Here is a 23,069-nt window from a genome sequence, read left to right on the forward strand (position 1 = left end):
GGGCTCCTCGTATAGGCAATGGAGCCCTAAGCACTTAAAAAGCGCTTCCCTTTCCCTTCTCCTTCACTTTCCTCCAGGAGAGGATCCTTAATCCAGAAAAAAAACCCCACCACATTGGTAAGCAGACAGATAAACCAACTGCCCAAGAGAAACAGATGACCAACATCAGATAATACCGAGAAGCTCTTTGGCACTGAACACTTTTTGACCATGACAAGTTTTGTTGCACTTAGCTGAGAAGCTCTTTTCGAGCCTCATTCCAAAGAGGCAAAGTAGCAAAAGCACCCTGGAGTGACCTGAGGAAGTTCCAAAGGGGCAAGCACAGGATTTTTCCACGCCTTAACACAGAGCAAGGTGTTGAAAGGTGCTCAGGCAGGAAAAGTCACAGACGGTGTTCAAAATCCTCTCGGCACTATGTTTTCCTCCCCCAACATACTTTCCTGGTGGCCCGCTGCAGCTGCGTTAGTCACCTCTGCTTTAAGCCAGCAGGAACGTACCTGCGAGTGCGGGCAAGTCACCGGCAGCGTGCAGACACTGCCATAAAAGGCAACATTCCTGTTTGCAATCCGGGGGAAATTCTTTCCCAGGACTGCAAAGCAGCAGTCATTGGGATAGCTGGAATTCTTCTAATTGTGTACAGACAGACAACTCACATAATGTGTTGAGCAACAGGAAACTGGAGCCGACCAAAGGGCCAAAGAGCTAACGCATACAAAAATGTAACTCTTAGATACACTTCCAATTAAGAATTGCTTTAAATGCCCTCCATACAATACCGACTTGTGCCATCACGAATCAGAATTCAGCTGCCCAGACAAGAGGCCATCTCCACCCCTCTTTATTATTTTTTTTTAAAGGAACATTCACTATGGGCGTACTGCACAACTTCAGTCAGCACTTGCCTTTACTCCATTGTCAGTTGTGCAAGCAACCTACTCAGCAAAAGAGAATGTGCTGGGTACCATAAACTCAGTTGCTTATAATAACACAATCAAGAAATGCCTGATTAAAAGAAATCTGCATCTGCTTTTCAACCCTAAACAGAGTCACTTATTAAAAACAATCCAGAATAACAACTCATTAGTTAATTATAGCAACAGTTCTATATTTCAGACCAGCTGGCAAGGAAAGCTTTTTATCTAGGCTCTTCTTTAGCTCTCATCACCATAGTAATCAACTGATCATAAGCAGAAGCCTCAAGCATCCAGAAATTCAGGAAGTAAAACATCCTTCAAATTTAAGCTATACAGCAGTATGGTATAATAAGATCGTAGATTAGGTTTACTATATTAAAAAGACATAATATCTAACTAATTCTTTACTTTCTTCAGTACAAAAATAAAAGACCACATTTTAAACTGCTTCCAAGACCTTCAGCACACATTAAAAACTTAAATTAAACCAAAATTTGTTTTCACGAGAGAGACATCTTGTACATAAAAAGTCCTCAGTCAAATATTCTACTGCAAAACAACAAATCTGAATGAATGCTAAACTGCTGTTATTAAATATATTGACATAATTGAAAAATTAATAGAGCTCCAAACTCCTGAATTTTGTTTTATGTGTTTTGGGGACAGGAGAAGAAAAAGGTTGGGAGGCTAGAAGAGAATGTGCAATTTAAGCTCCACATCTCAGTTACAGAACACCCTAGCAGGCCTTTATCACCCACTTCCTCTGCATGAGTGACTCCAGTTTCAAGCCTGTTCATCTCCATAAAAGGAGAAGTAATATAGCATTCACACAATGGTGACATCATCTCTCCAGCTAAGAGGAAGCGTAGCTGAAAGGCAAAGGCTTGGCTTGCAGTCCCCTGCCTATAGCTGACTCATTAAGGCTAAAAGCTTAACCATAGCTAGATGGTACCACCCACCTCCTAACCACCGAGCATCTGGCAGAACTGAGCAGTCTGGCCCTCTAGGTTTCCGTTACCATACTGCTCCCCTAGCATCATGGTGACTGCCTGTAGCCCAGCTTAGGCAACTGGCTGGCTGACCAAGTTAGAGTGTTGACTTAAAGTAAGAATTAGTCTTAAATGCATTTAAATGCTTCAACCATGCAGTAGTTTCAGTTCCCCAGTCCCTCCTCAAACTTCTCTTCTGACCTCAACATCATCTTACAACCAATGTCCTTTCCTCATGGCTCTAACACAGCAGGAGCCCCAGGCAGCTGACACACTCTGCTATTCAGAACAACCCCACTGGCATAAAAATCTAATCAAATATGTTCGCTGTGGCGCTCTAACCTACATGCTGGTTTGAGTAGGATCAAAAACACTCCAGGGGAACACCAGAACAGAACCCGAGAGCCTCTTTTTGCATTATCGTTTAAGGAAGGCATTATAGAGAAGTCTCAAAATGCTAATAACCTATCATCAAGTACAAAAAAAAAAAAGAAAAAAAGAAATCAAATGAAGGACAAACATAGCATATTTAAGACAGCTCTCAACAGCAGAACTTCAAGATGTAAAAAAGGAGAAAAATCACTTGAGTTGGCAGGAACACTGCAGTGCCAAGATTCAGCTTTGCATTATCTGAAGTTTGAGGACAGTTACGAGGAGAAAAGCAAGTTTCATTTCAAAAAATGAAATATATCCTACTGGGTCAAATGCAAATATTTATTTCCCCAAGCCATTTTTGGACTAGAGCCCATACCCCTTTCTCTAGCATTCCTTAACTGAATCTGGAGATAGCAAAACAGGAAAAAAAGTTAGGCTGTAATTTTAGGTTACACAAATGTTTATGAAGTTCTGACAGGAAAGAAAAACTGGTATACTGCCTGCAAAAGCTCAGGCAGCTCATGATACTAAAACAATGAACTGCAGGGAGACTGACAGCAAGGGCTGAACCACTACATAAGTTACTGCCGGAGAGCTCCTGCTCTGGTTTACAGGAATGAAGCAAAAAGGGTGGGGTAACTACTGAAAAACAAGCGGGCAACGGACTCTTTTTTAGCTCCTTGTTCTATTGAAAACCACATTTCAAGACACAGATTTTGAGCTGCATTTAGAAATCTCAAGCAATTCAAAGCATGTAAAACATTTCTTAAGAAAATCAGAAACTACGTACATCTTTTCTTGCCATTTGTATACAAACACCATCAAAACAAGCATCCTCCATAATTAGTATCTAAACTTAATGTTGCCCTTTGCATCAGAAATTTGGACAAATCTGGGAAACAAACTAGTGAAACCACAGGCTATATTCTTTTGGGTATAGTGGGAACAGAACTTGACCTTTACATGCAACTTGAAAGAGACATCTGTGCCTCCACATAATCTGAACAGTCCTGCCAATCAAGTATCCCTGAACTGGTAAGCACACAGAATATGTTATAGAAAGTAAAGATGCACTTTGGAACAGCACAATATATAGTGCAGCATAGCAAACCAATACTAAGAAGCAAGCTGAGAAAGAAGACTTGAGACCAAGGAAGTTGAAACAAAAGTGTTCTACTAGCTCAGAAACTTAAGAAATATGTAAACATCTAAGAATCACAAATACAATACTTCAAGGTCACATTCTATAGAAGATGATCTAGAGGACTGCTGCTTGTGAAAATGACAACTGGGCCTGAGGTGTATGTGAATATCTACAACAGCAAGAGATTTGTCTTACAATAGCTAGCACTGTTTCCTCCCTTAATGTAACAGGCCAATAAAAATCATGAAGTTAATATGCTTCAGAATTTTTTCTTTTAAGCACCAAATCCAGAGACCACCTAACTCCCAAGTGAATACCACCAGCAATGTGCTGGCTGCACAGGCTCCTTTGCAGACTAATCCATCAAGGTCAAGGAAAATCACTGCACAATGATTTTAAGAGTTTTGTTCAGTGAACTGTTAAGAGCCCTACACTAGTATGTGGAAAAAATGGATGAGAAAGGAGATTGAGTACGTTCATTAGCGACGTGCTGTCTATTCCCCTTTCCTACCTATCTCTTAGTTAAGCAGGTTCAGCTTCGCAAACCAGAATAACCATACTGATCTAAACTATTACACAAGTTTCAGACACAGGCATTAAAACAGCCATCATGTTCCAGGCACCAATGAAATTTCTAGCTTTTATCAGTATTTGACATAGAAAATTCCCTATATGTGTTCCAAATAGACAAACAGGTGCTGTTTAACAGCTTTAAAATATGTTTTTCTAAATAGATCCCCTGGAGACTATGAATTGAGGTAAAGAATGCACCCCTTCAGTGTACCTCTGCTGCATTAGAATAATGATTTGTTTGCTCAAGACACTGCTCCACTTGCAGGCACTGTGCTTCAATCATCAGCACCAGAAGAGTAATTCTTCTGAAAGCAGTCAGACCTGAGGCTTCTTGGCATCCAGGTTACTCAGGGAACAGAAACATTAGAACAAATGGTTGTTTTCTTGGAAAACAAAAATGTTAAACTTTTTTCAGAGTTCTGCTCTTGAAGCACAGGAAGTCTCTCCAAGCACCGTGCAGCAAAATGATGTTTTCATCTTATTTCTGAGTCTTAATATCTTGGGTCAGAGAAAGCAGGGAAAAAACCAACCCCACTCTGAACACATTCTCCATCGTGTTATTGCTTCAAGGAAGTACTTCTGGTGAAATTTAACAAAAAGCAATTTAACGTCTTGGAATATATAAATGCCACATGACACTTTAGCACATGAGCATAGATGCTTGAAAAGGGTTAAATAGTTTATGAATTAGCAGAGGTTGGAATAAAGCTCTCATCTTCCTCTCCCTTCCCAATTCCTCTCCTGATGAACGTTCCCTTGAATGGTCTGCTTATTAGAATACCATAAATTGGCTGAAAACCAGAAAAAATTGAGTCCAAATCAATTAACATGCAAGGATTTTCCGCTCTGTCAGCTTAAGAGATAACTATAACCTGTGCTGACAGAAGTCAGAGTCAACAGCTTGCTATTCTTCACCAGACATAGAATGATTCCCAGTCTTCAGGGCTCTGAAAGTAACCTAGGGAAGGCAGCTTAATCCTAAATGCCTCCGGCTCATGTGGAGCACCGGACCCTTTCATCTTCTGTTCTCTGTACAGATTCCTGCCATACCACTGGCTGCAGCACCAAGCCTCCCCCACCGCTAAGCAAAACTGAGAGTGGAATAGGAATGTTGCTTTCCATTACCCTAGAGAGACACTGCAACAGCCCATTCACCTTCACTCCCAGTAGCAGACACCAGAATGCTACTGTTACCCTTTGTAATAAAGAAATAAGGCAGCAAATAACCCTAAAATGATCTCTAGGGTTCTTACTAGCACACATATGCGTATGTGAAGCAAGACACACATAAAAATCTTTCCGAACCTAGCTGAAGAGGTCACAGCAGGCTAGTTCAAAAGTTAACTGGAAACTATATTCACATCCAACACGTGTTCCAAAAAGTCACCAGCAAGAAATCTCAAACCAGGCAAAGAAGAGCTGGGGTAAACCTCTAGACTGTCAATTCTGCTGAGAATATTGCATAGCTAGAATTGTTCTGGGAAAGATAAACACTCCAGCAGAGCTCATAGCAACTTTCCAATACTAGGAAAACAGAGGCAGGGCTGCCATTCTTTAGCTTTGTACACCAAAGCAATTCTAGTTTGGGATTTCTGAGTTTTAGACATCACTCAAGCAGTGGTCTAATGGAGACACCATCTCTTTTCAAAAGGAAAGAAAATACCCTTTTAGTTAATCACTAGTTCTGAACCACTGTCAGACCAGGGAAGGACCTGCCCTGGTTGCAGAATTGCAGTTGTCTGGATATCCACTGCCACATACTGATATACCTGGTAGGGATGAAGGACAAGATGCATGCACGTGCAGTTCCAGATGGTTTAACTGTTGTTTGTAGAGGGAAAAGGACTTCTTCAGTCCCTTTAAAACAATATCAAAGAAACTGTTTCTGATTCTATGTAGAAAAGATTTCTTTTTAAGGAACAGTAACTCCGGTAGGCTTAAGTCAAGAGCTTGTTTAAGAAAAATATATGTTGGTACTTGAGCTGACAATGAGTTGGCAAAGCAGAGAAGGAAGTAATAAAGAAAGTAAAACAGTGATAAGAGGCTTATGGACAGCCACACTGCCACGTATAGTATAGGCAGTGTATCTGTCCTTGTCCTTCATGGCAGATCCAGTCTTTATCTGAGGGAAGTGACATCCTATAAAGGTCCAGGTTCACAGGTTTTTTTCCTTTGGATTCAGCATTCCTTTCAGAGTAACACATGAGAGTATAGCTACTTCTTGAAGAGTTGCCACATCTTCAACAAATTGCCATCAGTACTCTGCCACCAGTCCACTGCAGCATGTCTGCATGGCTCACTCCTCCCCACCCAAGGCTTTTTACAAATACAGCTTAATCAATCCATCATGTGAGCTCTCACATGTGCTCTGCATGGCACCACACTTCAGAAACCTTTCTCGGCATTCTCCACACATAAAATTTGTTTAAAGCCTCTAACACAGGTAAGCAGAAGGAGTTTTTCTTGCTCCCTTTCCACTCTGGGCAGCTATATTGTTATAGCCCTCCTATGCTTGGAGGTACAAGTGGTAGTGAGGGCAGGGGGAAAGTAGAACTCTTTAAAACTGATTCTAATTAGAATTTTAAAGCATGATTTTATTATATCTGGCCTTTGTTCAAAAAAAATGAGGTTAATGACAACACCTAGGAGAGACAAACCCCTTAATCATTGCTAGTCATCAGAAAACAAAGGAGTAAGCAAATTCATACAAGCCATGCCAAATCAAACTGTCCATTATATCTTTTAACCTTGCAAAGCATGCCTCTTCATATAATCCGGCTACAAACAGGAAGAAAAGCACAAAATACCTCCATACCTGAACATTCTCCAAGCATCCCAAACACAAGCACTGACTCTGTGAAAGACCTCCTCTCAGAAGGGGGGATATGCACAGGATATTCAGAGCTCCATATTTAAAAATCCTCAAGTGACAAACAAGCAGCAGATAATATATGTGGTTCTTTACTTCTCATTTGTATATATGGGGTGGGGGAAATAGGTGGATCTGATTGCTTTCATTTATTCTATGAAAAGCTAACAAATGTATTTAATATTGCCTGTAAGTTTTATTCTTAACTGAATAAATGTAACCAAACAACTCATGATCAATAAAACTACCACTGACTGTCATACTTCAAAATGCAGGTTATACTGAGCTTGTTTCACCCAACCGGACTGTATGACTGGATTTTAAATACTTTTGTTAAAGCCTCCATCAACCAACACACATACTTGCCCACCTACAGCTATCATTCCATAGGCTCATCACTGAGAGGGAAAGTTCACTACCTCAGTTCTCCTTGCCTGCTTCTCTGAATTCTGTGCATTCACACCAGTCTGTTCTTTATGTCAAGTTTAGCTCTTGCCAGACTCTTTGGAAGGTTCTTCAATCCACTAGAGCAGGAGAAAGCTATTCACCTGAACACAAAAACTGGTACCAAGTAGGTGTCAGGTGTCTATAAGCAAGGATAAAGGGGGCAAAAATGCCTTTTGATAGCAGGGAGTTGTTGTTCTCCTACAGTGTTTTGACTGCAACCTTGATTTGTGATTTCAACAAGAGTCATTATCTCAGTCAGCACTCACCTTGCATCATACTCCTGTAGGCTGTGTCTGTGATGGCATAGATATGAGGGGGCATCTCATGTCTCTTTTTGCCTTTGTACATCTCCACTATTTCCTCTGAGTATATGGGCAGGTTCTTGTAAGGATTGATTACCACACAGAAGAGGCCTGAGTAGGTCTGAAAAGAAAACACCCCAGCAAATAAAGACAGGAATTAATGATTTTGTGTACTTGCACCTTTTAACAATGTATTTACTGGAAAAACAAATAAAAACACCAGTCCTTTTTCAAGTGCTTCTTCTGGTGATGCTGTGTAGGATGCTTCCCTCTAAGCAATATTAGAATCTGAGCAACATCTGAAGTCATATCAACTTGACTAGTACTCAACCTTTCCAAGTACGCACAGAGCATCAACTGACACATTAGTCACACTGACAGCAAACTGGCCTGCTCCCTAGCTATTTAATAGTCCACTAAGACTGGCTTTTCTTCCTTTCAAAGTTCCTATATTCAAGTCAAGCACACATTTCATTATATAAGGTGGGTTCTCAGCTTCTAGAAACATGCGTTTTATTATGTTCTGTCTGTTTATTATGTTTGCTATGTATGCTATCCACTAATTGATCAACTACAACATAATAAATTTCAAGCCAAAATAGATACTAAAAGAAAAGTAAGACCAGTGTATTTCTTAGAGGTTTTCAAGGCCACAGGACTAGGCCAAATTCTGTGTTGACCCTGCTCTGAACAGGAAGTCAGATTAGATGGCCTCCTAAAGACCCTTCCAGCCTGAATACTTTCATGATTTATAACATAGCGAGTATAACTAGAACTAGATTCCAAACTGTAAGGTCCTTAGTGTAGTATAGTTCTGAACTAGTCAATAAAGAAAACAATTCTGAAGTATTCCATGCTCAAAAAGCCAGGAACATTTGCCAAAGTTTACTTCTAATTCATGTCAAATGGTTAATTCATTGATCTGTGATAGCAAACCTTGATTTCTCAGTTAGTTTCCACTGGCTTGAATTTTACAGTTCTAATGCAAGACAACTATCAAAATAGTTCTAATGAAAATATCAAGCTTCTAAAAGGAAAAAAAAAAACATTAAGATCTGAATACCTAAAAATAACCCCATAACAAACATTTTACTTGCAAAGGGAACTGGAGGAGCTTCTTAGATATTTACTTGATATTCTAAGAATAGCATTCCAAGCCTTGCTCCTGGGGTTTAGAGCTACCCTAGTTCTCTGTCAATTTTAGCGGCAGCTGTTTGAAACATCTGGAGGAGTAGCTTTCTACAGCAACTTGCAGTGCTACCAGAAGAGAGTACATTTGGCACTTTTTATTTCTATTGCTACTATCTCTTCTATTGTTTGCTCAGTGAAGAGCGCTTCAGAGCAGTAAAGAGTTCTCCACAATGAGCGCAGAGAGTACTTTATCTAGCTAACGAGGCTAAATCTGATTAAGGTAAGGATTAGACTACAGTGATCAGAAGGGTGAAAATAGCATCTACTACACAGTTTATGGCCTTATATCCAAATTTTCTACATGCTGGCTTAACATTAAGTAATTGCCCACTCTTACATGCAGCAGATTCAGATACAACTTTCACCCTATGTCTCCCCCCGAAAGCAAAATTTTTATAGGTATTTAGGGCACCTTTTCCATAACCCAGTATAAACCATGAGGAAATGTTTCCAGACTTTTTATTTTCTTTTTTAAAATATTTGAGGAATATTTGAATAGCTTACAGAAAACACTAAATCTCTTTCTAAAGTGGGAAACTCCGAAAGTTGACTAAAATCCTTTTAAGTGCAGAACTTCTAAAGTTCCAGGAAGCAAAGCTTCAGTGTGACATTGTAGTCAGGTTAGGTTTGAGGTAGTGCTTGAAAGGAACAGTTTAAGGAGTTTCAGAAACAAACTTGGCAATGCTAGTTCCTTTTCCCTCAGTATTAGCTCTCCATCATGTTAGACAGTACTCATACAGCACAGAATAGTAGCTGAAAGACTGGGTTATGCTCTCCTGACTTTGACTACACTATTGGAAGACAGAGCAGGACCAAGAGGTAGAAAGGAGTTGACTCAAGAGGAGCATGTTCGTGGTACATGCAACACACCTTTTCCTTATACTGGCATGGAAATAATTGATATTGGAGTCAACTGAACTGTTAGAAGAAAAGCTGTAATTTTATCACAGTTTTGGAAAACAAGTAAAGAAAAACCCTCTAGGCTGCCAGTTCCAGCTGTCTGCATTAGCTACTACCTTGTCTCAAATCCCATGGCAGCAGCAACATGCACGAGTCAACAAAAGAAGGTGTCCTATACAGTCCCTGCTTCCCCCCACAACAAAACTGTAACTCATTCCACAGACTGAACCTCCTTCTCCTTTGAAAATGTTAATAAAGCTAAATGCCTGTTTGCTGCTTTCAGGAGATTAGAAGTGAGAGCAAAAGAAAAGTGGTAGCAAATACTGTGGTAATATTCCATAAAGAACATATTTTTCTTGTCTATATTTGTGTGACTTTTTATGGCCATGTTTGCTGACAAATTAGAATTGTCGCTTTTCAAGTAAGAATGGCGTAAAGGTTTGAAAGCTGGACTGAACTACTCTTACAGATGAGAGAGTCAGTTCAGAAAACGGAAGACATTAATTTCAGTTAGAGTGATGAAGCCATGAAGCAGGTATGCAGGAAGAAGCCATCACCTTCTTCCAACATTCTGGGTGCCAGGAGAAATACCTAAGGGAAGTTTCCTTGCAGTATAATGATCTCAGACAGATGTGTGAGGTGCTATTTTTGTCTAATAAAGAGAGGTAACTGAGCGAGACCACCATGTCACAACTGCTGGTCAAGCAGACTGACAGAATTTTACATAGGATGCAAGTTGAATTATATTGAGCAGAAGGTGCCAGCCCTACCACAGAAAAGACAAGACTCATCTTCATCTTATTAAAGTACCAATAAAGACTTATGTGCATAAATCTTTGAACTGAACCCAAGGCTCCAATTAAAAAGCTAATCTATTATAAGCATAGCTGGCTTGGAAATCCGTACTTTGTTTCAGACATTACTATCTCAAAATAGAATTCTGGCATTAACTTTCACTAGCTATTTCAACTGACACACAGGGCAAATTGGAACTAGTTTTATTTTTCTAACTACTAGACTACCTCCGAAGAGCTGAAAGGACCATCTGCAGCATGGCACAAAGCTGACAGCATCAGAAAATTTATTTTCCAGGAACTGTTAACTTCAATGAAATAACTGGAACTTGTAAGGTTGAGTTTTGAGTTTCAAGTTTCGCACTGAACACAAACAAGGCAGTTAACTAAGCAGCACAGAAGCTGAAAATGACCTTCTGATAAACCATTCAGAATAGAAAGGGTTAACACAAAAGCCAGTCTATTAGCAAGTCACCTCAGTGCAGAACCAATCAGCACATGGAAACAGTAAATTGGTGTCAGACTCAAGCTCTTAGTGCTTGAAATGTTTGACGCTTGCTGCTCAAAATTTGTCTGTACCAGCCATAAGATTTTCCCCTTCCTTTTATAGGATGGGTAGACCAAAAAATAAAGTTAAAAACAAAAAGAAGAGAAAAAAGCCACAAAACCACACAGCTCTGCTGGCAAAAAAGACAAAAAGGACAAGATCAGAACTAAATTATGCTTATGATCTTTCCAGAGACATTTGTGCTAGAGATACATTACACGTATTCTCTTTCTTCAAGAGGATTAATGATCAACTAACAGCCATTCCAATGAAAGTATTTTAAGCTTTCTCATTAATCTTCTGACTTGCTGAGAACTGCTGACAGGTGAGATCAGTCCATTTCACAAGTGCACAGAAACATGGCTTTGGCAAGACTAAGACTCTGTAACAGAGCATTACTATGCTGCATTTACTTGGGTGAAGGGTGTGGGGATTTTATTTTTTTTTTTTTTTATACTTCTTACAATCCAGTTGGAAGAACTCAATTTATTACAGTCACACATTATGTCTGAAGTTTAAGAGGATATCTTGCAAGATACGTGAAACAGCCCACTGCATAGTGTGCAATAGTCTTTGAGATGCTGTTGAATTATTTTCAACAACTTATTACGTAATCTAGCAGTTTCCTGTTCTAAAAATGTTACACATGATCTTGCACATCCTATTTCATCTCAAAACCAAGATTCTTCCCTCTGAGAGTAGGTTTTGACCAACAGTCAAAGGAGTTATTGACTACACAGAATAATTAACTGCATCACCCTCCAGCCACATCAGGTCTCAAAATTTTGACATCAGATGGTGGGTGTCACACTTAATTTGTATCAGCTTTGCATCCTTCAGATGTTCTCTGATAATTTCTGCAACAGTTGTCTATATGCCTTTGTGCCACTCCAGAAGAGCAGTAGTCACAGCACTAGCCAGAGCCAGAGTTTCTAGCTTGTGTTCATGCTCCTTAACTTAGAATGCAACTGTTCACAAAGGTTTCTACCCAAGATGGATAGCTAGGGTGAATTCCTGCTATGTGGTGTCTTAGATACCACCAGTCCCTGTTAGGGCAGAAGAGGTCATCTATAGCTTGCCACATAAGATTGCTACATAAAAGTCTATATCCCTTCGAGCATGAAGAAGTAGTAAGTGTTCAAAAAAAATAAAACCCAAAACATACAGATAGATATTGCAGACAGTTTTTATTTGTGTTGTCTTCTCCATATGACAGGAGAGGCAGCTTTTGGGTTTTGGCAGCACAAAAAGGGGGAAGAAGAGAAATCTAGACAGGCTTTCTTCAAGGACTGTACTAATATACATGTTTAGATACGAAATTTATTCTTTAATACATTTTATTTTAATAGATATTCTAATCTACTGTGAAAAAGATTTGATAGTGCCTGAAAACACTGAACATCCAGCATTTCTGCATCCCTCGGGATTCCGTCTCAGACAGTCCCATTTTAATTCTGTAAGAAGAGGCTAGTCTAAGAATAAATAAATTGAGAAACACTAATTCCTATTTTAACCAGTCACTGCACTCAAATTTTACATTACCACCAAGTTTAATCATTCATTCTATGCCTGCAGAGTATTAATAAAGTAGAGACTATCACGACCAACATCTGCTGGCTAAATGTAGGCCACATGAAGAGGAAAAATCAGAAGGGAACTGAAGAACCAGGTCAAGGTTCCAAATTCTCCTTCCCCTCCTTCCCTATTTATTGCTTTTGTTATTCATTGAAGCAGTTGCTGCGTGCTTCATTGGGTATGACCATAAATGGTCCCATAAATGGTATCTTTGTCATTTCCACGGCAATAAGAAACAGGAATCTCTGCTCTTGTCCATTTTGGGGTGGAAAGAAAAAGAAGCATTTCCTATCTGTAAGCACATGCAGGCCCACATGTGCCTTTTCAGTAAGACAGTCAGAGATCCAGAATTTTTGTAACACAAAAAGCTTGGCATTAGCATTCTTTCCCACTGAAGCTCCAGACGTGGGAAAATGCAATTCAGACGTTAGGTATATTAGGACTGTGTTTTTATTATTATTTGGTTCAGTTCAGACCAGGCTCCCTGTTTACCACTTTCCAACTGCTCTCACTTCTTGCTAAAAGAAAGTTAAATGGCATTCAAAACATCCTGCAAACAAAGACATTAAAATGTAAAGACAGATTTACCACAGCATTCCTTGAAAGCTTCAACATTAACTTGAGAGGGATTGGCATAGTTTAATGAAAAAATTTTAAGTAGAGGGAAGAAGCTAAGTCACATGAGAGTTGCATATAGGGGCAATGAAAGGTTAACATGTGCATTTCAGAAGCAAAATGATTACAGTAAGTTCAGATACTATGTAATCAAGAACTCTTACCGCAATAGAAAAGTTTACTTACATAGATCAGTCCCGAGTAGTATCTCTCCTTCAAGTTGTGAAGCACAGAAGCCTCATTTAGGCATGTCAGCTCCGCCATATCTTCCACTTTAGAGAATTTGGGGGGATTCATCTTCTGGATGTCATCCTTATTTACTTTCACTTTCTTCCCATTCTCTGCCAGTTCCACAATGGCTTCATCTCCTACTTCTTCCTTCAGGCTAGCTGCCTCAAACCCATTCTTCTCTGATGGAACCCATACCAGCTTCTTAGCTGCCCAGTCAGCCTGAGTCAGGGGGTTATTAATGATGTTTTTGTCCACATAAAGGTACTTATCTGCATCTCGTTGCGACATTGTGTTTTAGTAGTTGGGACCTGCAAAAACAGAGGGAAAAGAAAAAAAAAAAAAGAGAAGATATTTTTAAAACCTCAAGTTGCCTTCCAAATTCCTAGAGGCAGACAGGCACATGCTAAGTACTCTGAGTCCCTGGTCATTAGAGCATGCCGCCCCCTCCATTAGTTTCATGTTAGCAAGCACTGGTAAGTTGTCAAACTTCCAATAAGGTCAAGGTTTTGCTTGCCAAGAGGATAAAAAATAACAAACAAGCAACTAGTTAAAAAAAAAACTACAACAAAACATTGACCGTTAAGCATTTGGAAGCCATTATTTGGAAGAAAAGAGAAAGCACACTAAAGTGGCAAACAATTTATAAGATGTGCCAATACTCTTAGTATCAGATAGTATGTCAGTAACATTCAGGTGAAAATCACTGCTCTACTTGGTAGAGATAGTAGCTCAGAAATATAATCATAAATGTTTAATCAACACTTACTTCCTAACTTCTTGTTCTGATAAGCTAGGAATCAAATATCACAACTTCTTAGAAATTCCATATACCAGACTAGACAATATATGAGACGCACTTTGCTTCTAAAAGACATCATCGATAACTTGAGGACACCAGTCAAGATCAACATTAGATACTTTCCATCACTAGCTTAGCAGCAACACCCAGCCCACCAGTTTGTACCTTTTTTCTAGATAATGTTCAGTAGCAAAATACCTCCAAGAAACTAACAGAATAAACCTGTGGTCAGGAAATCTTACAGCCAAAAATTCTCTACTGAGATTCTTTTATAAAGCTGTGATCGGGTAGAGGAGAGAGTACCACCCCTACAAAAGGGAGATTTAAGCAGCATGCTCAGAAAATGGCACCCTAGATTTAGCATGTCATCAAAACCAGAACACTACCACCACGGACTTTCTAGTTTATAAGGCAGCAATTTTATTGGTGCCAGTCAGAAATCTTTTCAATCAGAAGAATGAACTGCATGAGTCAAGGCTCATTAGCCATGTAACAGCAGCCTCTTTACAAGGTCCCATAAACATTACTTCTTGGATCCTTCTGCACAAAGATAGCAGTGTCCTCAATATATGTTTTTCATAACTTGGATAGAAGCTAGAGCTCTTTACCACCAAAAGAACAGGAAATTAAAACATCAATATTCATGTTATGGAAGACTGTCAGGATCTACAGGGATAACTTTTCTACAGAACATACCCATATTTCCAAGTCAGCCTGCAAATCAAATAGGTGAAGTCTGACTAGAGATACTGCAGACAAAAAGGTACTGAGAGCAGGACAGAAGCAGTTCAACTCCCAAAATATGCATGAGAGCAACAATAGATGTTGAGTCCCAGCATTAGCAAGCAGTGAATGAAGCCAGAAAAACATCAGCTATAATAATGACGGGCACAAATGCCCACACCAGTCATTTGTAAGCATGTAGGGAAATTCCTTTCAACAAATGTATCACTGTAGGTGGTATGCAACTTTGTGCCAGAGACTGTATGGATAGCTGTATATTCACAGTCAAAAATTCTTTAGCAAACAAAGAGAAAATTACTCTATAAATAATGGTTTCCTTTAGCTTGAGTTTAAAATCTTTGTCTTAAGCCTTACAGGATAAGACAAGCAGTTATCCCACCCTTTACCTCATGTTTCTTTCCCCACAGGGTCACTGACACTTCCACCTTAGTCACCACAATGGTGATTCTCAGAGCAACTCCTCCTTCCCGGTTTTTCACATTTTTATTGAAAATCCAGATTTTAATGGGTACACAATGCAGAGATTTTTTGCAGAGATAAGATGTAGCAATCAAGAGGCTGCCATGAAAAACATGAGCTGTCAAGAGAGCTTCAAGACCACCTTACAACATCTAGCCTGACAGAGTATGTAGGCAATAGAGAAGACTAACAATTCAACGAAAGATATTGAGATTCCAGGACACTGCAGAGTATCACCTGCAGTGGTCAAAGGTTGGTCAGTGGTCAGGTTGTGGTCAAAGAGTTTAAAAAAAGGGAGTGTAGGGAAGAAGGGGGAAAAGAAATAAATATTCAATTGTGTTCAGAGTTGTATCAGGTTTGGCAAGGCAACAGCTGTGCTCTACCCTCCATTACACAGTTTCCTGCCTATGCAACTCCCAGAATCTAACCAGTTGCCTTTTTTGGCTATAATCAGGCAGGACACAGAAGCAGTTTGCTTCAGCTAAATTCAGTTTCATCATTTCCTGAGGAATCCTAAGTAACCAGCCATCTGAAGTGTCCTACGTTACACTGAAACATATTCCTCACTTCCTCCCTGTTAAGAGTACATGCATTCAATACGCCTTGGAGATTTATTCCGGGATAAAGAATATCTTTTTGGATAAGAAATACATAAGACCACAAGAAATCTTTTAAGGGGTATCCCCAGCCAGTTCTAGATCTGAAGAGAACTAAGGAAAGAAGATAGCCACAGAGAGGTTAATCAAATTCCTCACAGGAGGAGAGCCCCGAATTATCTTGCATACAGCAAGACCGCATTCTCCAGGCAGTAAAGAATCATTCAATAGCATCTATCCTTTTTTATTCCCAGGACTACAAACAACTTTCACAGTAAGAAGAGAAATAGTCTAACACAGCTATTCTAAAATCTCACCAAACACTAACTTTTATGCCAGTACTACCAAATAGTGAGGAGATTCAAAGATGGTCCACACCTCAAACTTTAAACAGACTTGAAAATTACCCTTTTGCATGGCAGCAGCAAACAGTCTTCTTATCACCATTTAAAACTAGTTTCCATATGCTCCAGAACAGAATCATCAGGTACTAGAACTAAAAAACTGGAGGAACATGCTAAGATAACATGACATTAGTGCTATTCTCGAGGCTGACTTCTAACCCACAGGGCCTCTAAACTAGCAATACCACAAACCAACCATTAATTTGCCTTCTCCACAAGAACAGTACCAGAGGAATCAGATTCAGCAAGTTTTGAAGCCCATGAGATGGAACTTCTCTTCCCAGCTTATGCTGCATTTTACTGGGCATTTTTAAAACCCCCTTAAGTGGCCAAGGAAGTAAGCGCAGTAAGTTCTTGCAGCCTTACAGCAACTCACAACAAATGCAAGTCATTACCATTTTAGGAACAAATTAGGAAGCAATTTGTTTGCCTAGTAGTTTGCATTTTGGGTGCAGATAATTATGTGGGGCAAAGACATTTATCTTTACATGGTTATTGTGCAACTATCAGATGAGAATACCGTTAGCAATATTCTTTTTGATGCAACACCAGTCTAAGATGACCAAAAAATACAGAAGGAAGACAGACCATCCTTGTTTTGAGTTTAAATGCCTCCTTCCTAGTATTGTTTCCAAAAATGAAATACTACAGTCACTTCCCTGTTAACCCAGTATGCTCCCTTATTGTGGTTCGTAGCAGTCTGAGGAACAGGCTGGTCAAACATTGCTTGTTTTCCATTATTTCAATGTCAAAAGACATTCTTTTGCCACTTAACTAACTACATAGCTGCCACAAAGATGCCATACAGTTACAAACGAAGGCAAAGCAATCTCTACAGTCACAAATAGGACAGTACTAAGACATTGATATATATGTAGTCAAACTTTAAACAAAAATAAATTCAAAACCCCCTTACATACATATTTCCCTGCAGATTCTTTTGAGGTGAACAAATTAAACACTGGCTTTAAGTTAAGATGCCATGCATTCCCTTTGAACTAGGCAGAATTACCCAAAACCCTCATTTGAATACAGTCATATGGACAGAAGTTTGCCTTAAGACTCCTACAATTTCATAGCCTTAAGGCCTGAATTATGAGACACTTTACACACTCCTCTCCCTACTTAAAGCATCAAGTGCTTCCCAAAAACTTGGAAACAAGCACCTTGTCTGGCTTAGAAAGGTCTAAAAGCTGCCTCTGCTATAAGGTCCATTCCTTTTAATTGAAGTGTTTTGCAACTGCTAAAAGCAAAGAACATTATTCGCTTGCAATTTAATTTTCCAGAACTATTTGTATTATTCCCCCCCAATGTTTACTCTGTCAGCAGCCACAGAATTGTTTCTGGGACTGAGCCACTGCTCAATAAGATGAGCTTGGGTAATGCTAAACTATCGAGGTAATGGCTGAAATAGAAATAAAACTAATATATTAAGAAGAGCATTAATGGCAACAGTTAAAGCTTAACTCTCACTAACAAGTATTAGAGCACTGGCTAGGCAAGGAAAGCACTTCTAGTTTGAGTTATCCAAACCACCATTAAAGTAGGGATCCTTACACTGTTCTTTCTAGGCTTCAGCCTCATTATTTGCAAAGATGTGTTACTACATTGGAATAGACTGCTTTCTCCACAAACCATCCCCCTACTTTAATGAATTATGATAAGTTTGTGAAATATTGGGCTACAGAGAACATAAAATAGCCAGATACATGTACTATATACTTGCTGATTCAGATCACCATTTCAGAACTTTGCTATAAGATCGAGCCTGCATGAAAAGGAACGTATGTGGATAATTACTAGAAGTTTTCTTCTGCTTCATATCCCCCAGTAAGGCACTGTGATAAAAACTTTCTGTGATTTCACATGAAATAATCCCCCCGCATGGTTTGCTTGGTGGCCTTTATACTAGCAGTGTAACAGGAACTACCTTTAAGATCAGGGTGACAAAAAGAACGAACAATAAATATGAAATGCATTTAGGCTAAAACAAGTTCATTTCCCTTTGTTTATACAGCTCACATTTTAAAAGTATTTCAGGAACACAATTCTCATGCCATTTTCCAAATGGGCTTACCTTTAGCAAGTTGTGAGAAAATGGCATGTAAAACAAAAGGCCCTTTCACAGAGCAAAAGGAATGTACACCATTTCTACAGGCAAGACAAGACTTTTACACTAGAAAATTACAGCACTACTGGCCACTTACAGTCCCATTTCAGTTACAACTAAATTGTCCTCAGTGAAGAAACTTGATTCTTCATTAATACGTAGCATTTAAGAAATAATTTGACTTTGAGAAGCAGCTAATGATTCAAACTAAGTTTGGTCAGTAGCATTCATATGAGGGGAATCCTTGTTAAGGATACAATCTGAACAGCTAATACTTGGATGATTTTTGCAAACTCAACTATTTCACTTTCCCCAGCCAGCTGAACACAGTTCATCAAATCAACAGAAACAGTTGTATTAAGTGCAGCTAGAAAGCACAGTAAGTAAACTTGAGTGCCCAGACTGCCTAGTGACCATGAACCGGCAACATTAAAAACCAAAACCTAACCCACCAAAAAAACCTCCTATAATTCCCCTATATTCAGTAAGAAACTGCTCAGATCTCATCTGTTTAGGACATACTAGGCTGACACTTCACAGCTCCACATGCCAGGATGTTTATGGGAAAGAAAACTGTGAAGTCTGTTAGAACAAACTGCTCCAATTTGTAAGTAACACCTATATAAAAACTGAAGTCTGAATCACTAAGGGTGAGAAATGAATTGTAGAGGGGCAGGGGGAGAGGAAGGGAAGGGGAAAAAGCTGGCAGGAAGCTGAACTGATAGACTGCTTATATCTGCTTGTTTCTCAAGTTCAGTATATTGTGACATACCAGTGCCTGATGCTTCAAACCGAACACAAGGAGGACGAATTTCAGTTATCCCACTAGAGAATACATGAGGCAAGTACACGAGTTTGCAATTAATAGTCCCTCAATGATAGCCCCCTGAGCTGGAGGCATTCAGCTACACTTAGCCTTTTTGTTCAGAATGTCACGCTGCCACGCAAACTCATTTCTTCTAGTTCAGCTTTATTTGGGATTCATAATGATTGCTATTAGGCTCACTGTAGCTCACTGCTTTCCTCTCTAGTCACAGTCTGACGCACACAATACATTGTTGAAAGATTTATTTCACAACTGGAATGCAGATTGCTGGCAATTATTGTTGCATATTCAGTTTGACTGTAGTGCTGCCCAGACTTGCCAGCTACCGTGTTTATTACTGTAAGTTAAACTCAAGGGAGAGCACTAAAGTGCCTTCTCTGTATGCATAGGGCTCCAAGAAGCAAAGAAGAATCTACTTATCTAATATATAAATGACATCCTTATTACACAGAAGTGATCTACTGACCAGGCTACATGTAGGACAGAAGAAGTTGACAGAAATTCCGTATCTTTCAGGTGACCTAAAGGTACCTGACATGTATCCTCAGACCAACGAACATGGAATGAATGTTTCTAAGCCTCTCTGTGTCCAGCTCTTTTCATCAGCTCTCAAGCACCACTTTCTGGTATGTGTGAAGCAGCACTTGCATATTCTACTGTAACAGCTGACCCAGGAGTTTTGCTCTGCGAAGCTGGGACTTTCCATGGCAAATTGCAAAGGCCACAAAGCCATATACAAGCAAGACGTTGTCCTTACATGCTACTTAGTAGTCACCTTTTCTCTCCACTGGATTGAAATGAATGGCAAGATCAGGAGAACAGAAACTACAAGCACAGAACGTGTAGTTGTAACATAAATGAACGTCCATCTGAAAAGGCTAGTTTTGGGTACAAGTAGTAAAAACGGGATAGCTCAGGCTTCACCACAGGCTATACAAGCACAAAAACGATCTTGGGCAACCACACTGCATACCATAAAGAAATTAACCACTGTCGGTTATGAGCAAATATGGCCAGGCACAGCTTCCCTAAGTTAATGCTAGGGAGAGTATGCTTGCCCCTATTTTAATTGCACCTTTTCAGTTCAGTGAGACACAAAGACCCATTACGATGTACATGGCACCAATAAAGTTAATCAGTTCTATGAAGCCTGTGCACATTGTTCAAACACACCAAACACTGGTTTAGGGAGGGGGTGGGTAGCCTTCTGTCGATTTCAAGTCCAGTCTTTAGCATGACAAAGCTAGGCTGGCTGCCACCCAACCCCATTCACTTTGAATAAATATTCAAAGTTTACAATCCTGCATAATACACTTTCTGCAACTGTTGTTTCTCATTAGTGCGCGTACAGTACATGCCTTCTCAGCAGAGGAGAGAATTCCTCTTCCAGAGACAGTGTGCCCACAAGGAAAACATTCCAGGGGGAGAATACATTCTTCGTGACCACTCAGCAAAGTAATCCCACTTAAGGAGACAGCTGTAGTTCAGAAAACTGCAGCCCATCCCTGCTGTTCAAGCTGTTTTGCTGGAAGACTTGTTTTCACGAGGCATAATGGACTGCAAAAGTTCTGATCAGGCATGCAGAATTCCCTACGGACATTGCATGAGAGAGGGAGGAAGAGCTTGAAAAGTTTCAGCCTGTCCTTGTTATCTCAGGGTCACTTTTCAGTCCTTCCCCAATATTCTGATTTAAGGCTAAAAAGGTATCTGCCAAGAACTCTCTGGGGCACTGAAGTGTAAGACAGCTCTTCCAATAGGCAGTTCTATATCAATTAGCACTCCCTATCATCTTTGTCAACTCCAGGTCTCATTTAATTGCAAGAGGGAATAAGGAGTAAAACAATTATACCCAAATACAGAGAAAAAAATAATACAGTTCTGGTTCAGTCTTTTAGAGACAAATATTTAGCATGCCCGTGGCTAACAAAGTCATCTTACAGGAGCAATTATTCTTCCTTAGGTTAACTGAGAACTTGCTTTGATCTCAGCATCAATAATACTAATTTTCTTCCAGCTCATATTGGAAAGAACCAAGAAACAGTGCAAATATGTCTGGCAAACCATTTTATAAAAGGTTATTTTTATATTGCAGCAGGGAACACTTCTCTAGACATTCACAGCTCAACCTACTGTGCCAAACTATGACCGTGTACAAACAGCCTTCTGCTGTATCTCATATTGTTATTCTTGTTTTAAATAGTTCTGCTCCACCATTAACAGCAGCTATGGAGATGGCAGGCAAAAACCCTGGCAGAGAAGTCCACCACCTTTACAGGGTTCAAGTTTGACTCTCAACTATTCTAGCCATACATCGGGATTCCTTAAGAGGACCTACCTCTGTTTATGAGGGTGATCTTGGAGGTGGGAGGCAGAAGAGAATGACTCTCTCTGGACATTAGAACATCAGCAATTCCTACACTGAAGGAAAGGCTACATAGTCTTAAGCTCCAGGATGTATAAGGAGGTAGAAAACCACCTCACAGCACATAAATATCAAGTTCAAGATGGTCTGAAAAACTTTGAAACATTCCAATTGCGACATTTTGCTATTGCGTTCAAGGTCTTGCACAGCTTCATGGCTCCTTACTTCGCTATCTATTACAACCAATGTTCTGGAGAAAGCCCCCGGTGCAGCAGAGCACAAAAGTAACGCTTGTCTGGTCTGTACATCTCAGCCTCGTGCTTGTTTTCTAGTTAGCTTGTTCCTTTCCTGACCTGTCCTTTCTTCCCTAAACGCCAAATCTATCAATCTCTAAAAAGGAACAGCATCAGGCGTCTCTTATTTTAGAATTCCCCTAACCTTGCCCTTCTGTCCAGATCTCTTGAAGCACCGATTTTTGTATTAAAGGAGAAGAAGTGACTCACCTTTCAATATGAAATGTGTAAAAGCAAGGGCACTTCAAGTAGGAACCTAGTCTGAACTCTTACAACCACGGCTATATGGCATATAAATTTTTCTCTATTCTGGCATTACAGGAAAAGACTTTTTTGGAAAAAAAGAAAATTATCCCCTTCTGACAGGAGACTGACATACTATGACATCCCATGGTCTCAATAAGAGGCGGCAAATAAAATCTGGAAGTTTCCAACAAAGTTTTGTTTTCTGGCATAAAAGAATAAAAACACAACATGAGGAAACAGTGACCATAGACTAGCAGAACTGTATCATGTGTTTCCACCATAATTAACAACATTCTCTACAACCATATACGCTACAGTGCTTGTGGCAGTGGGACACTGGAACAGGTTGCTCAGAGTGGATGCCTCATCCCCAGAGGTGTTCAAGGCCAGGCTGGGTGGGGCTTTGAGCAACCTGGTCTACTGGAAGGTGTCCCTGCCCATGGCAGGGGGGTTGGAACTCGATGATCTTTAAGGTCCCTTCCAACCCAAACCATTCTCTGATTCTATGATATTCTTCTCCTTATCTACAGAAGAAGAAGCCGAACCATTACTGCAGTTGTACTTTTTCCTACATCAAATTTTCGAGTTTTTTTTTTTACTAAAATCTAGTAGTTCTACCCATTAGGAAAAAAAATTAGAATTTGCCATGTAAAAAGTTTAACTCCCAGTGTGTAGAAGAAGATAAACTGTGCACACGTATATGTCAGTGCTAAGCAGACAATATGTAGATACTTAATTTTTAGAAGTTACACCACTTTGTCTAA

General features: G+C 39.7%; 1 protein-coding gene across 2 annotated transcripts in view; it reads right to left on the minus strand.

The window, feature by feature from the left end:
* The window catches only part of MYH9 (myosin heavy chain 9), a 70,753-nt gene that overhangs the window by 41,150 nt on the left and 6,534 nt on the right, over positions 1-23,069 (minus strand). For both annotated transcript variants that reach the window (XM_074162853.1, XM_074162845.1), the window contains exons 2-3: positions 13,422-13,774; positions 7,578-7,734 (exon numbers count right to left, since the gene is read on the minus strand). In XM_074162853.1, the coding sequence (XP_074018954.1) occupies positions 7,578-7,734; positions 13,422-13,754 (490 nt within the window). In that variant the 5' untranslated portion in view covers positions 13,755-13,774. The remainder of the gene's footprint in view (positions 1-7,577; positions 7,735-13,421; positions 13,775-23,069) is intronic.

The sequence above is a fragment of the Numenius arquata genome, chromosome 2 (assembly GCF_964106895.1).
Source record: "Numenius arquata chromosome 2, bNumArq3.hap1.1, whole genome shotgun sequence".
NCBI lineage: Eukaryota > Metazoa > Chordata > Aves > Charadriiformes > Scolopacidae > Numenius > Numenius arquata.